At 43.1% G+C, this 14021-nt stretch overlaps 1 protein-coding gene and 1 non-coding gene across 3 annotated transcripts in view; both read right to left on the reverse strand.

The window, feature by feature from the left end:
* The window catches only part of SF3B3 (splicing factor 3b subunit 3), a 30533-nt gene that overhangs the window by 12567 nt on the left and 3945 nt on the right, over nt 1–14021 (reverse strand). For both annotated transcript variants that reach the window (XM_005152264.4, XM_031051886.2), the window contains exons 6-15: nt 13323–13435; nt 12426–12563; nt 11294–11397; nt 9939–10104; nt 9353–9448; nt 8768–8840; nt 2239–2390; nt 1671–1826; nt 1126–1281; nt 287–430 (exon numbers count right to left, since the gene is read on the reverse strand). In XM_005152264.4, coding sequence (XP_005152321.1) covers nt 287–430; nt 1126–1281; nt 1671–1826; nt 2239–2390; nt 8768–8840; nt 9353–9448; nt 9939–10104; nt 11294–11397; nt 12426–12563; nt 13323–13435 — 1298 coding nt within the window. The remainder of the gene's footprint in view (nt 1–286; nt 431–1125; nt 1282–1670; nt 1827–2238; nt 2391–8767; nt 8841–9352; nt 9449–9938; nt 10105–11293; nt 11398–12425; nt 12564–13322; nt 13436–14021) is intronic.
* LOC115947034 (small nucleolar RNA SNORD111) lies at nt 13037–13116 on the reverse strand. The gene has a single exon (XR_004081021.1). It is a non-coding gene; the product is annotated as a small nucleolar RNA SNORD111 (small nucleolar RNA).

The following is a 14021-nucleotide window of genomic DNA, read 5'->3' on the forward strand; positions in this document are numbered from 1 at the left end:
AGAACAGGCTCTCTTTCTGGAAGAGGAAAAGCAAATTTTGATCTACAAGATCCCCAGGACAATACACAGTCTTTTGATTAATCTTAAGTCCATGAATGCATGGTGAAACTTGAACCCCATGTCACACATTGAATTCCCCAATCCCAGTTGTTAAGTCTGTTGTAACAAAGAGGGAAGAACCAGGCTTTGTGTTGTGCTGCTTGATGACAAAGCTACTTTCACAATCTATTTTTCAAGTGAAAGCTCACCAAGACACGCCTGTCAGAACCAGGCAGGCACCTCTCACCTGCAGTCCAATGTTCAGGTACAGAAAGCCAATGGAGCCTCTCTCCCCCAGCTCATCCTGCTTCTCCGTGCCACCCATCTCCACAATGCACAATGACTCAGGCTGAGCAGGGAGGGCCTGCATACTCAGTGGCTGTAAGCAATCCTGTGGGAGACAGGACAGAAGTAACATACCGGTCAGCAAGGCTTGGCATGGCAAGAGGGGATTCAAGCTACATCTAAGAAACTTTGAGATGCCCTTTTAAATCTCCAAAAAGAGTATTCAGCACAGAAAAAAAGTGCAAATAAAAACTCACTCTGTGGATTTTGGCATGCAAGAGTGGTAGCAGCCCTGGGGTTTGGAAAAGATAAACTAGATCCTTCCAAACTGTTCTAGCAGTTTGCAGCTACTTAGCATGGAGAGAGCTAAGCAAAGTTTGTTACTTCAGCATCTTCTGAAAACTTCTCTGTTACAGGGTAAGAAATTAATGGTGGTTTGGTGCTGACCTGCTTGCAGAATAAGTCTGCTTTAGTATAGGTTTACACAGTAAGACAAGAAAAGCAAACAAAAAAAAAACCCAAACCACCAAAGCCAATATCTAAAGAAAACAATGAAGCAAATACTTTAATTTCTCATCAGCTGAATCTCCAGGCAAGGGCGAGGCTAGATAAAACAAGGAAATTGTTACAGGTTAGGATCAGCAGCCATGCCTCCTCCTACAGAAAAGCCACACTAGCTATTCATTCCTTGTCATCCACCTGAATATGGAGAGACAGCTTGAATGGATACAGCTCACCTCTGGAATACCTTTCCGAACATTTCAAGCCAATGGAAGAAGCAGCAACAGCACATCTACTCACCGAAGGGTCAAGGGAAATAATTCTGACAGTGTTGTCCACGAGCCCAACAGCAAGGAAGCGTGAGCGCTGCTCCCCAGGAGGAACATTGGCCAGGCTCATGCAAACGACATCAGCTGACATCTCCTTTCTTTCTGTGTACTCATTCAGCTGTCCTGACTGTGAAAAAAAGCACAAAAGACACTTACTGACTGCCCATTGCAGTGAACCAGCACCAAAATGTCTTTCCACACTTTCCCCCCTCACCACTTCTTTTTTAGGCCAGTGCTTTGGCTGTATTTTTTAAAAACCATTTATTTACAGCATTATTTCAGCTACAGTTGGAAGAACCAGAATAGCAGTAGGGTAAGTATACAATTTCCATGCCTCAGTCTAATTAGCCATTAAACAATCTCAGAGTCCAGCTCTGCAGGGCTTTTATCTATCCATTCAAGAAGGATGCTTCACTACAGAATCCCTGTCTGTGGGTCTCATCAAGGATCTGTCTCTGGCATGCCCCATAGTCCATCTTGCTCTACCAAAATCATTCCCGACATTAATACACATACCGGGTCCATCTCAAAATAAACCAGTTCTCCTCCAGTCAGTGCTATCACGACTTGTCTCTGGTTCACAGCACATTTTACAATGGTTTTCTTCCCTGGTGTCTTCCATTCATTTACTCTCTTATCTGCTCGGATGTGCCGGATCCCATCTGGATAAACCTGAAAGAAAAAAAAAAAAAGAAGTCATAGCAATTTTGTATTAATCACCCTTCACAATTCTCACTGGTGGCTCTGACACCGAAAAGCCAAAAGAAGCACCGCTCCTCGCAGTGGTGATCTACTGGCTATGCAATAGGCTGAACCAGCATAAAACCATTTGCCAGCTGGAAGCACTGCATCTTTGAGCTACAGCAAGCAATGACTGGGCACACAACAAAGGAGATTAGAACATCTACAGCTGGTCTAGTTCACTTAGCACAATGTAAAAAGGGAAAGGAAATGAATTGTGTCACTCTTTGCCAATCTACACCTTTAAACATGACATATGCTGCACTAACACAGAAACTGTGCCCATACCGCAAGCAGAAAGTGGCAGATGTAATCAGACACATCAGAAGCAGCTTTCCATTACCTGTACCAAAGCATCGTCACCAAGAAGAGAGCAGGACAAGGTGGGTGTAGTACCCAGGAATCCTGAGTCAGTCACTTCTTCTACAGTCTCTCCGATAGACAGCACCAGTGTGGCATTTACGAAGGACACAATGATATAGGCATCAAATTCATCTGGTTAAGGGAGACAGGGAAAAAAGGGTGTTGATTAAGCAAGGCTTCCCAACAAAATTAGCAGTCTGACAGATGTCCAGCAGTTACTCAGAATTCCTGTGATAATTACATCTGTTGGCAATATTGTGCAAGTTTGTTCCAGGACACAGTCTGAAAACAAGCCACTGCTAGACTCCGAACAATGCAAGACTGAACCAGGGGTCAAATCATGATCTCGATACAGAGTCAATTCACCACACTCTGGATTCTGGCATGCAAGACTCCAGCCTACATTCTTCAAAGTCAGTTAAAGTCTAGAAGTATTTAGCACTCGACCCATGTCACACCAGGAGCTGAATCCAGATTTAACACCCAATGACACCAAATTAAATATCCCAACAATCTGAACACATAGAACTCATCTGAAGAAACCACACCACGGATGCTGCTAACAGTAGGTTGCAGGACTTTGTACCTAATCCAGTATCCACATAATAAAAGGCTGCAGAGAACAAATCGAGTGCAGTGCAACAGAGGAGCTTGGGTTAGCGTGCTCTATCCTCACCTAGAAGCTCGGCTAGCTTACATTCATCACACTGCCACCCCTACAGTCTTCTGGGATGCGAAACAATTAGAGCAAACACTGACCTTTACTTCTACTAGAATAAGTGACAGTATTGCAACTACTACCTCCAGTGCTGGCTTTTCCTAAGAGGAACAGCCTGAGAGAGTTCAGCAGCTTGCATGTGGAAGAGCTATGCTAATTAAAATAGTCATAAGAGCTCATTCTGAAATATGGAATTTTTGTGGTAAACAACAGCAGTGGGACAGACTAAAGGGCATGCTCTGATTTACTCCTGTTTTCATTCTGCAGAAGACAACAGGCATTAAAGAGGGGGAGAGGAGTCTCATTAAAACAGAGTAACAAAAGCAGCAAGTCTGCTGGGAAATGCAGGCAGAAGCATCAGTGGAGTAAGACTGCTTTAGAAGCAACTCCACTCCGCTGCTGTTGTCATGCAAGTGCTATTTCTTAAAAAGAAAAAATTCCCCATTTTAACTCAACTCAACCCAAAGCTCAGACCTATGCACCACAGCACACGACAATTGAGAGGTCAGGGTGTAAGAGAGCTGTCACGGTTTTTTGCCCTTGGGCAGAGTTTCTCCATAATCTGCACATGTGGAAGACATGGAGAAGTGGCTAAAGATTCTCAAAGTAAAGAAAGAAAATAGGGAACTCTCACTGGGCTGAACACAAGATTCCAGCAAATACCGTGTACCAGCTTAAAGAAACAGAACTGGACCAACTGAAACAAATGCTCCAGGAATGGATTCTTTTCTTATCCGTCCTGTTTATATGGAGGCTCTGCCAAACCTGCTGCGTCACGTTTGTAACAAAAAGGTCTTACATACAGCTGAAAATATGCAAATGAAAAAATCCCATCATTCTTCTCTCTAGCATCTGTTATACAGACCACTGCTATGATCAAACTGAAGAGCTTTGTACCATTAAAGCAATTCTAAAAGTGGTCGGTGGCATAAACCTCTAACATGCTCCTGAAGCCCACAAACAGGAGCAGATCCTGCTTGTGGAAATGAGAACACAAGAACTGAATCCACACACAGAAACCAATCAGTTACTACTTAAAACACAGCTTAACAAGAGAATTTCTCTTAATGTTAACAGCCGATGGTAACAGTTCAGCAAGACATGCACTGTTACACACTTGTTATTTTCCACACTAAATAGCAGCTGCTCCTACAAACCTACCTGAATTTTTCAATACCAGAAGTCTACAAGAATTCCTCAACTGCTTTAAATAGAGGTTCTAGCAGTTCACAGGCTAAGCATTTAATTCATAAATATCCCGTAGACAGGATATTCTAAAAATTCCATTTCAAAGACCATAACTGGTTTCCAAACTTCTTGAGAGCTGCTGCCTTCCTCCCTGGGGGCTGTGATTCTCATGATAAACCACCATGTCCCAGCTGGAGGCTTAACCATGTGATTTGGAGCAGGACAACTCCCATTTGAAAGCAAAACAGATTCCCTTAGTCTTACTCCAAATGAAAACTCATTCCTACCTCTTTAGAGTTCTGAGGCTCTTTTTTTTCCACTGGCTTACAGTTATATCAAAGCATGCCTTTAAGTTTGTGTCAATAACAGTGACCAGTGCATTTTTGCTTGAAGTCCAGGAGTGTTACTTAATGCTTCTTGGCTGGAGCTTTTGAAATAGAGCATTTGATTTACCAGAATTAAGTCAGTGAATAAGATGCATTCATCCAGATTCAAACAATACAATTTTGGTCTAGAAAATACAGCAGCCTGGTTGAGAAGACTAAATCCCTGTAGCACGCTGAGAAGTATTCTCAGAAAAATAAAAGACCTATAGACTTTAATATGGAAAAATACCTACTTAGCTCTGCATAATCTCAAGCACATCAGGCTCTCCAGAGTTCTGAACTGACAGACATTATTTTGTACACAAAATAAAAAGACACAAGACTTCAGAGATGCTTATTACTGTTCTAACTGCTCCAGTTAGCTCCTTTCAGCAAGTAACAGAGACATTTTAATGACTCTGGAGAACCACAGCTGGACTAATTTTCCTATGCATTCATTACAAGTTTTCTGCAGCTTCATCCCCACAACAGTTATGAAAATACACATTTCAGTCCACCAACTCTATCCTACCGTGCTTTTTGTTATTTGTCACAGATTCAGTTTCAGTTATTCCATGAGAATTCCATTCCTATACACCAGCCCACGCCTGGTTCATGCTCTGCAGCATCTGAATTTGAACCAACACAAATGCAGACACCACTAGCTCAGACTTGTTCAGTGAACAGAGAGGTGAGGAGCAACAAAGGTAGGGATTATTCTCACTTAAAAAATACTAATGGGAAGATAGCACATTTTCCTGTGTTTCATGGAGACTCTGCACCTGGGAGTCACTGCACATTGCTTTTCAGGCAGGAGCAGCAGGTAGGGAAGGTAGGCTGTCAGCTCTCAGTTTTGCACCTATCTCAACAGCCAAGCTCCCAGCCATCCAGCTTCCCACACCCTAATATTCAAATGTAAGAGGGTTTGGTCCAAAACCCATCTCCTTGTCTGATGGGCAGATGCATCTGTCCTAGGTTCAGCCGTGCTATTTTTCTCCTTCCCAGTAGCTGGTGCAGTGCTGTGTTTCAGCTTTAGTCTTGAGTAGTCTTGAGAACAATGCTGTGAACACGCTGATGTTTTAGTTGTTGCTAGGTAATGCTTACCCATCAAGGACTTTTCAATCTGATGCTCTGCCAGTAAGGAGGGGCGCAAGAAACCAGAAGGAAACAGAGACAGGACACCTGACTCAAACTAGCCAAAGGGGTATTCCATACCACAGCACATCATGCCTGGTAGAGAAACTGGGGGGAGTCACTTGGAAGGGACTCAAGTCAAGCTGGGTATTGGTCAGCAGGTGTTGAGCAAGTGTACTGCGCATCACTGAGGTTTCTTGGGTTTTTTTCCCCTTAACATTTTAGTTTATCTTCTCTGCCCTTGTTATTTCCCCATCATTATTGCTAGTGGTAGTAATTTTATAATATACTTTAGCTATTGGACAGTTCTTATCTCAACCCATGAGTTTACATTCTTTCAATTCTCCTCCCCATACCACCTGGAGTGGGCAGGGAAAAAAGGGAGTGAGCAAGCAGCTGTGTGGTTCTGAGTTACTAGCTGGGCTTAGACCACAACAGTATCCTATAACCAAACGGCACTCCCATGCCAGCAGTACCTTCACGCACACATGATCGTTTTCTCTTCAAGGTCTCTAAACAAAGCAGCTTGGAAGCAATCCTCAGTCTAGAAGGGAGCTGAAAATGCCCATTAAAAATATCTCTGATTTTAGCAAGGACTGGCCATTCTGCAGACACACAGTTGATTACGTTGTTCTCCCAAAGACTGGAAGATAGCAGTTGCTTTCTACCCCTCAGCTACCAAAGGCAGCGAAAGCAACAATCTCCAACTACACAACAGCTCCTAGAATTCATTTCCTGAAAAGCTTAGCCTCATGATTTTGGGATTCTCTGTGGTTAAGCTGTGGGGCAATACTGTAGCCCCTGGCAGTGAGTACACACCTGTGGTGATCAGCACCTCCACCACCAGCCACCTGCGGAAGAAAAAAAAAGGCTTGGTATTGGTAGTATCACCACATACCAGCCAAGGTTAGTATTTGCTTTGAAGGCTGCAAACCTGTATCTTACAGAGGCCTTGAAGCACAGGGACACTATGGCAGTGAGGCACAACCAGGCAACCCAGCACTGCAAATGGAATGCACAAAAACCGGCACCTGCACAACTTCAAGATCAGATACATGTTTGAAATGATTCTGCAGGCTTTTTGATTTTAAATCCAGTCAAACTGTTCTGAATTCAAAGGGTTGTAAGGGACTGGTTTCACATAACTTTAAACTGTATTCAGAAAGTAGCATGGTTCATAACAGCCACAGCTTCCAGCCTTCTGAAATCATGGAGATGATCTTCATGCTGCAGCCTGGAGAATTTGCAAGGAGGAAGAAGAGGCAGCAAGACTCGTCTGGTTTATGTAGGTAAGCAACAGTCCTCTGTCTCCTGAAAATCAAAGGCATTCTCTGGAACCCCAAAGGAAAAGTTTTTCAAACTGCAAGGTGATGTAAGAAGCCTCCATCTCTCAGAGGAAACAAATGTTGGTAAACTTCTCCTCCAGAAAACAGGAGCAAAGGTTTGTCTCTATCAAACTGGAATGCCTCTTTTAAGAAAAGCACATTATTTTTGACATGAGCTGTGGAAATACTTTTCCTCTGACCATTTTCTGGGGAAAATAAAGGCAGCCTGTGCTCGAAGTTCCTTCCATATTGCTTAGGCAGTACATGAGTCTTAGAATCACAGAATGGTTTAGGCTGGAAGAAACTGAAAAGCTCACCCAGTTCCAATCCCCTGCCATGGGCAGGAACACCTTCCACTAGACCAGGCTGCTCTAAGCCCTGTCCCACCTGGTCTTGAACACTTCCAAGGATGGGGCAGCCAAAGATTTTCTGGGCAACCTGTACCAGGGCCTCACCACCCTCACAAAGAGGAACTTCCTGCTAAGATCACATCTCAGTCTCTTCTCTGTCAGTTTAAAGCCATTTGCCCTTGTCCTGTCCCTACAGGCCCTTGTCCAAAGCCCTTCTCCAGGTTTTCTGTAGCCCATTTAGGCACTGGAGCTGCTCCAAGGTCTCCTCAGAGTCTTCCTTCTCCAGGCTGAACAAGCCCAGCTTTCCCAGCCTGTATCCAAAAAGAGGTGCTCCAGCCCTCGCAGCATCTCTGTGGCCTCCGCTGGACTCGCTCAACCATGTCCACATGAGCATGGGAAATGATGGCACATCTTGGATGGCAAGCTAAATCCCACAGCAATGTTTGAAATCCCCACAGGGTTACTGGCTTCCCTGGAAAACACACTACCCTGCGACTGCTTAAAAACAAGATATAATGTCACCATAGCAGCTTAAGGTCTCCACTGCAACAACCTGTCATTTCCATACCCAGTACATAAACAACAAATCTTTGTGAGATTTATACAAGTCTCTCCCCAGAAAATAATTACTGAGGCTGCCAAACCACAGAACAGATGTTTCAGGGGTTTTAGGAGTTTCTGAGGAAACACAAAACTCTGACTCTGTTCTCACCCTCAAGAGAAAGGCGGGACAAGGAATTGTATCTCCTCTTGTACTTTAATAATACAGACCTGGTATTTCAGACCAGGAAAAAAAACAACCAACCAGTCAAACGAAGCCCACAATTCCATATATTCTGCCAGTTTCAAATCTTGACTTTCCTGGAATCAGCAGCACTCTACACACTGGTGGGTTTTTTAATAGGAAGTGTGTCCTAGCCCAAATAGATCATTTTCCTTGCAGACAATGCATAGAGGGAAGTAATAAAATACAAATACTGATCCTGACTTATCTTCTTTGAATCCGCAATAAGTGTATCCCACTTTCTCACAAAGAGGTGACTACTATAGCTGTCACCATGCATATAACAGAGAGCATGCTTCAATAAAAATAATAATCAATGCCTGCTGATGTCAGAGGAAGAACCTGTGGGAAGTGGAAAAGGATGAGGAGGTCAGCAGCTTCAGGCTGCAAATGTACAGCTGACACAGCATATTGGGTGATGGATGCAGCTGCAGGCAGGTACTTTTTTGTCATCCAGAAGTGCGACAATTCTAGGGGACCAGAGGGTGGCTTCTACGTACAAAGAGGTGTCTGCTGATTCAAAACCCAGCTTTCAAGGATGGCACACAAGCATCATGCAACACCTTTCCTATCTCCTTGGACAAAACAGCAAAATACACCAAAAAACATTATCACATCCTTGTGCTTTAGGAAAATACTGCATACCTTCAACATGTCTCCTCACTGTCCATACAGCATTGGGGTTACCAGGCAGCTCTGAGACAGCCATTTCGGATACCTAAGAGTAAACAGAAAGAAGGTTCTTTTGCAAACAGATGTTTAGACTTAACTACAGTAAGCCATGTAACCACCAGCAGCTTTTAAGCCTTCCTACAGGAAAGCTAGTAATTCCTAATTCTTGTGTTCTCTCTCCATGCCAGATGTGCTGCAGGGTAGAATACATTCAGCACTGATACAGCAACATCAGAGCCCTGGACGATCAGCTTTAGAAGGTCACCCATCCCTAGCAAAAAGAACAGCAGCAGCTGGCAGAGACAACGGGATGTTCTGGCTCAATAAACTCAAGTATTAAGAGGAGACAAAATGCACATGGTTGGAGTCAACTGAACAAAAAGCCTCTGACACTTTAAAAAATATAACCCTTCTACTTCCAAGAAGCAAGTTGAGAGAAAGCTGCTCTCCAGACCAGTGGCAGAAGGAGAATCCCTTCATTTCAGTTCCCTTATTGCAAGGATTTTCTCCTGCTGTCCTCCCCTTTGAAGCTTCTCTTCTGAAGTGCTGAAGTCTTACCTCAAGTCCATGTCTTAGAACTCTCAGAGATGACCGGGGCCCCCGACCACAAGCCACATACAGCTGTGGAGTGTCTTCATTGGCCAAATCTGCTATCTGTATGGAGAAATAAGTGTCAATACCTACAGGAAGAAAGAATTAAACTATATAATGTACACTACTGCTTTAAGAATGTTTTTTTTTTCAAGCACTGAAAGCAAGGAAGATGCCATAGCGTGTACTTATCTGCTGCCCCGAAATAGTATCAGGTTTTAAGCGAACTGCAGAACGGAGAGCTGGTCTGACAGTCAGCAGAGGGGCAGCAAAGAGCTGCTGACACTGTGTCCAGATACATACTTATCACCTCAGGCATCAAAGGCTGCCAGGCCAGATACCAGTCTTAAGCAGCTGCTCAAGAATTTAGCAGGCTTGCTTTTCTACCAGGATTTACTATAGAGCAGTTACTTCTGGCAACCTCGGATAATGCAACTTTGGGACTCTGCTTACACACAAATACTCTGAAAAAAAAAACATTCATCTAGGATCAACTCCTCTGTAAATGAGAAAGACTTAAGTGGTGAATGGGAGCTTACTAATGGCAACATACCTGACAACACAGAATAGGAGACAAACTGTCCAACTCATCCACCAGTACCAGGTTCTTGAGAGGTCGTGGCTGGAAAAAGAATGTATCTCCTTCCTCAAGAGGCATAGCAGAAGAGAACTCTGGCTCCTCATCATCGTCACCCAGGTGAGCAATTTGGTACAGGTAACTTGAGACAGAGAGCAAGAGCAAGAGCATGTTCAGTGCGAAGGTCATGTAGACTTCTCTCTAAGTAAGGCATCAACAGATACTCAGGCAGCAGAGGGAAATCCTTCCTTACATTATACAGCTATCAAAGTTTAGCCTCAAGAATTGCCATCTTGGTGACAAAATCTTTTAAGGGAATCAGAGACCTTCAAGAAAAACTCCAAACAAAAAAATCCACAACCTCCCCATCAAACCTTTGTAGCTGTCAATGGCAGGGTGTTCCACAGTTTCTCCATTTACCCACTAGCCTTTCAGATATTCTTGTGTTAGAGTCGAAGCAGCAACCAACAGCTGAGGCCAAATGCAAGGACAATGACTATGACTGCAACTCCACAGTTGTCTTTTATGGTGGAATACTCTCACCTAACTATTTTAATCTGTATTCCCTATTCCATTTTATGGACTTAAATATTACAATAATCAAGTTAAACTTCAGAGGAGATGAGGGGGGAAATAACAACAAAAAGCCCCCACAACCCCAGATACAGACTGATTTACTTCCTGGTTTTAATAAAGCTCAAATGAATATGGCTTCCTCAAGTGCCTGGTTTATGCAACCCAGTTCAGTCACTGCAGTAAACTGGCAGGAGCTCCCTCAGGTGGCTGACTGCTGATATAGTCAGAAAGAAAAAAAAAAAGTACATATCTTCACTCCTGTGAATTCCCCACTCAGACACCATCTTGAAAGGCCTGCAACATCTTTGAGTCTCTATAATAGTCTGGAACCCCAAATATGAATTGAGAAAGTCCTCAAATACTCATCTGGTAAGAATATGACCGCAATTCCTGTGGTCTATCTACTTCACAACACAAAGAAGTTAAATGAAAACTATCAAACTAAAAGATAATTCATCTGGATACACAATGGATGTCAATGAACTTCAAGTGCCCAATTCTTCCAAAGCCTACTGCAACAGAATATAATCTCCTGCTCTGCAATATCTACTTGGGTTCAAACAAGAACATCCCTCCATTCAGTCATATTCTAAGCCAACTGCTCTGCTCAAGGGATGTGAACAGAACATTAATGTACTGATTAAAACAGAAGTATTGTCTTTCTACATTCGTTAGGTTCTGGTGCCAGTTTGCAGCCCTGAACAGAACAGCCTGTTTTCCAGAGGGAAAATGCTGACACCAAATTGTTTACTCACTGGTTTCCAAATTCAGACGCCACAAAGAGAAACCCTGTTTTCAGCACACACATGGCAGCAGCAACAGGAACAGTGTCAAAATACTTCAGACGAATTTCTGTAACCTGAAAACAGAGGAAGATGTGACTGGACTAGTACAGGGCTAGAGCTGTACATGTGTGGCTTAATAAAAAGTAGCTGCCTAGCTATCATCTCCAAAGAAAGGAAGCAGGAGAGTGGGCCAGGTTTAACCATATCAGTAGTTTGGGCCAGCAAGTTATGAATCACAAAATACAGCAGACAGTTTTGGACACAGAAGTCAGGCTGCCTGTTTTATTCAAAGACTTTTGGTAACACTGAATCAGTCTGGTGGGGAAAAAAAAGGCAGCTGCGAAAACAGCAAGCTGTTGAACAGAAAGAAGAAATTTCCTTCACTGAACACCAGCCATTCCCAAGCGTGTGAAGAAATAACTGTCTTGAGCATATTTCTCCATTTCATATGGTCACAACAGCTCTTGGTGAAACATTCAAGAATGACCTGAAGCCACTTAAGAGATGGAACACAATCATTCCTAAACTGACATGTTTAGATGAAGGAAGAACCGATATTTAACATTTACTCAAAACCCCCAACTGATTCACTACAGCAGAAATAGTTTCATCGCAAAATACTAGGACAAGCAGTGGCATGCCACTGCAAGCCTCTGTTTCAAACTCATGGATAAACTCTACCTCAATTTGAATTAAAAAAATAACAGCATATAAACATTCAATCAAGAGATGAAACAAAAGAGCACCTACTGTGATCAAGAGAAACTTAAGTCCCCCAGAAACAGTTTCCGGAATACCTCCTTTTGCAGGTTCATGAACCAAACCTTACATCTTCTGAAGAGAGGACAGCCTGCAGAACATCTAAAGTATACCCAAGTGACTCTGCAGCACAATTCTCACAGAATTTTGCAAACCTTGTGCTGTGTCTCTGCATGAGTGAACATCAGTTACAACTGCAAGTGTAATAGTATTACAAATTGCACAAACCATGTGCCATTACAGAGCTAAGCCCACATTATTAAGTATTTTTCACTTCAGAGCATCATATTATCTAAGGACACTTCTCAGTTAATGCTTTTGATGTCCTTCACATAATGCTTACCATGTCTTCATCAGTCTCCAAAGTAATTTTGAAGATGTCTCCTTGCTCTGTCTGGGCCAGGAAGAAGAACATGGACTTGGTCTTATGTGTAGCAGAGCAAACAAAAATCATACCCCTCTCTGGGTCATCCAAGTCATTCTGCAAGAAAGAGATGTCATTGGTGGAACTACCTGGCAAGTGCAGATGTGATTTCTCCAACTGAAGAATTTCGATTTCACAGGTGCCTTAGGAGCTGACAGCATGCGAGGAGGCTTTAAACACAAAGCACATCTCCTCCATTGTACCCGTAGTTACCCTTGGTACATCTCTGCCCCAGAAGGCTATAAATTTCTAAGACACTGTGCAAAAACATCACCCCTCCTATCTTTTTTGCTCTGCTCCTCAGACAACTTGTCACAGATCAAAACCAAACACTGAGGAAGGGGCTGCAATCCACATGTGGCCCTTTGTGAGCACCTGAACCTTGGCAAGTGCTCAAAGCGCACAATTTGCAACACCAAAGGTGGAGGAAGCAGCCTTACATGCAACAAAGCAGCTCTTGAATTTACCTGTGCACCCAACAGCAACCATGACTCACCATCTCACGTAATACCACTGTACACAGACAGCACTTGCCTGATCAGAGCCTTTGGAGTATCTCCAGCATAAATCTCAGAGAAGAGACATGAACCAAGCTCATCACTTCAGGCTATGCCCATCTCTATCTTCCCTCCTGGGCAGCATGTATTCAGTAAGGTAGGTAAGAGGCTGACAAGCTTAACTCCTTTTTTCTTACTTTAAAGCCTCCTGACACCTTTAATCTCAAAAGGCAAATACATCAAAAGGCAAATACAAAGCTTTCACTAAGCACTGACAAAGATAACGTTAAAAAAAGGACAGGAATCACAAAATTCTCACCCGTCTCCTGGGAATTGGGCACCTGATATCAGGCTGGTCACCGAAGTTTTTGTAAGTAATATAGTTTTCAGAACAGATCAGCACCCCGCTAGGCCCATCAGAACCACCAGGAACTGAGACACAAAGAAGAAATATTATGAGAAAAGCCTTTAACACAGATTTGAGCTGCTGCCTGCAGAACATTTCTTTAGGCTTTCTTTAAAGTGTCATAGCTTTCAGTTCTCCCCATCACCCTACATAATCTGGTCTTATTAAAGGACAAGACAAAGAACCAAGTACAGCTGCCTGTATCAGCACGACAAGATGGCAAGTGGAACTAGGGGACCAGGAAGGAGAAAAAGGAAGGATGCAGCTTCAAATGGCTTATATTTTATCCTTCCTGGCTTATTCTTGTCTAGAAAGTCACATGCCCAAAACACCGTATTAGCAACTTGTTAGTTAAACACAACCTGGGCTTACTGGCATCTTTGCTTGCTGTCAAAAAAAAAAAAAAATCCACCAGATGGTTTCCTGACGTATCTTTCATTTTTAGAGTATGTTTTTAAAACACTTCTACTGAGTTGCCAGCATAACAAAATATATGCTCAAAATAGCGGCTGCCATCAGATCCAGTCCAGTATTGGATGTCCCAACAGCTGCCTACAGAAGGTGCAACAACAGGGCAAGCACACAAGGATGCTCAACTAGTTTCATTTCCTT

This window comes from Melopsittacus undulatus, chromosome Z (genome assembly GCF_012275295.1).
Source record: "Melopsittacus undulatus isolate bMelUnd1 chromosome Z, bMelUnd1.mat.Z, whole genome shotgun sequence".
NCBI classification, from domain to species: Eukaryota; Metazoa; Chordata; class Aves; order Psittaciformes; family Psittaculidae; genus Melopsittacus; species Melopsittacus undulatus.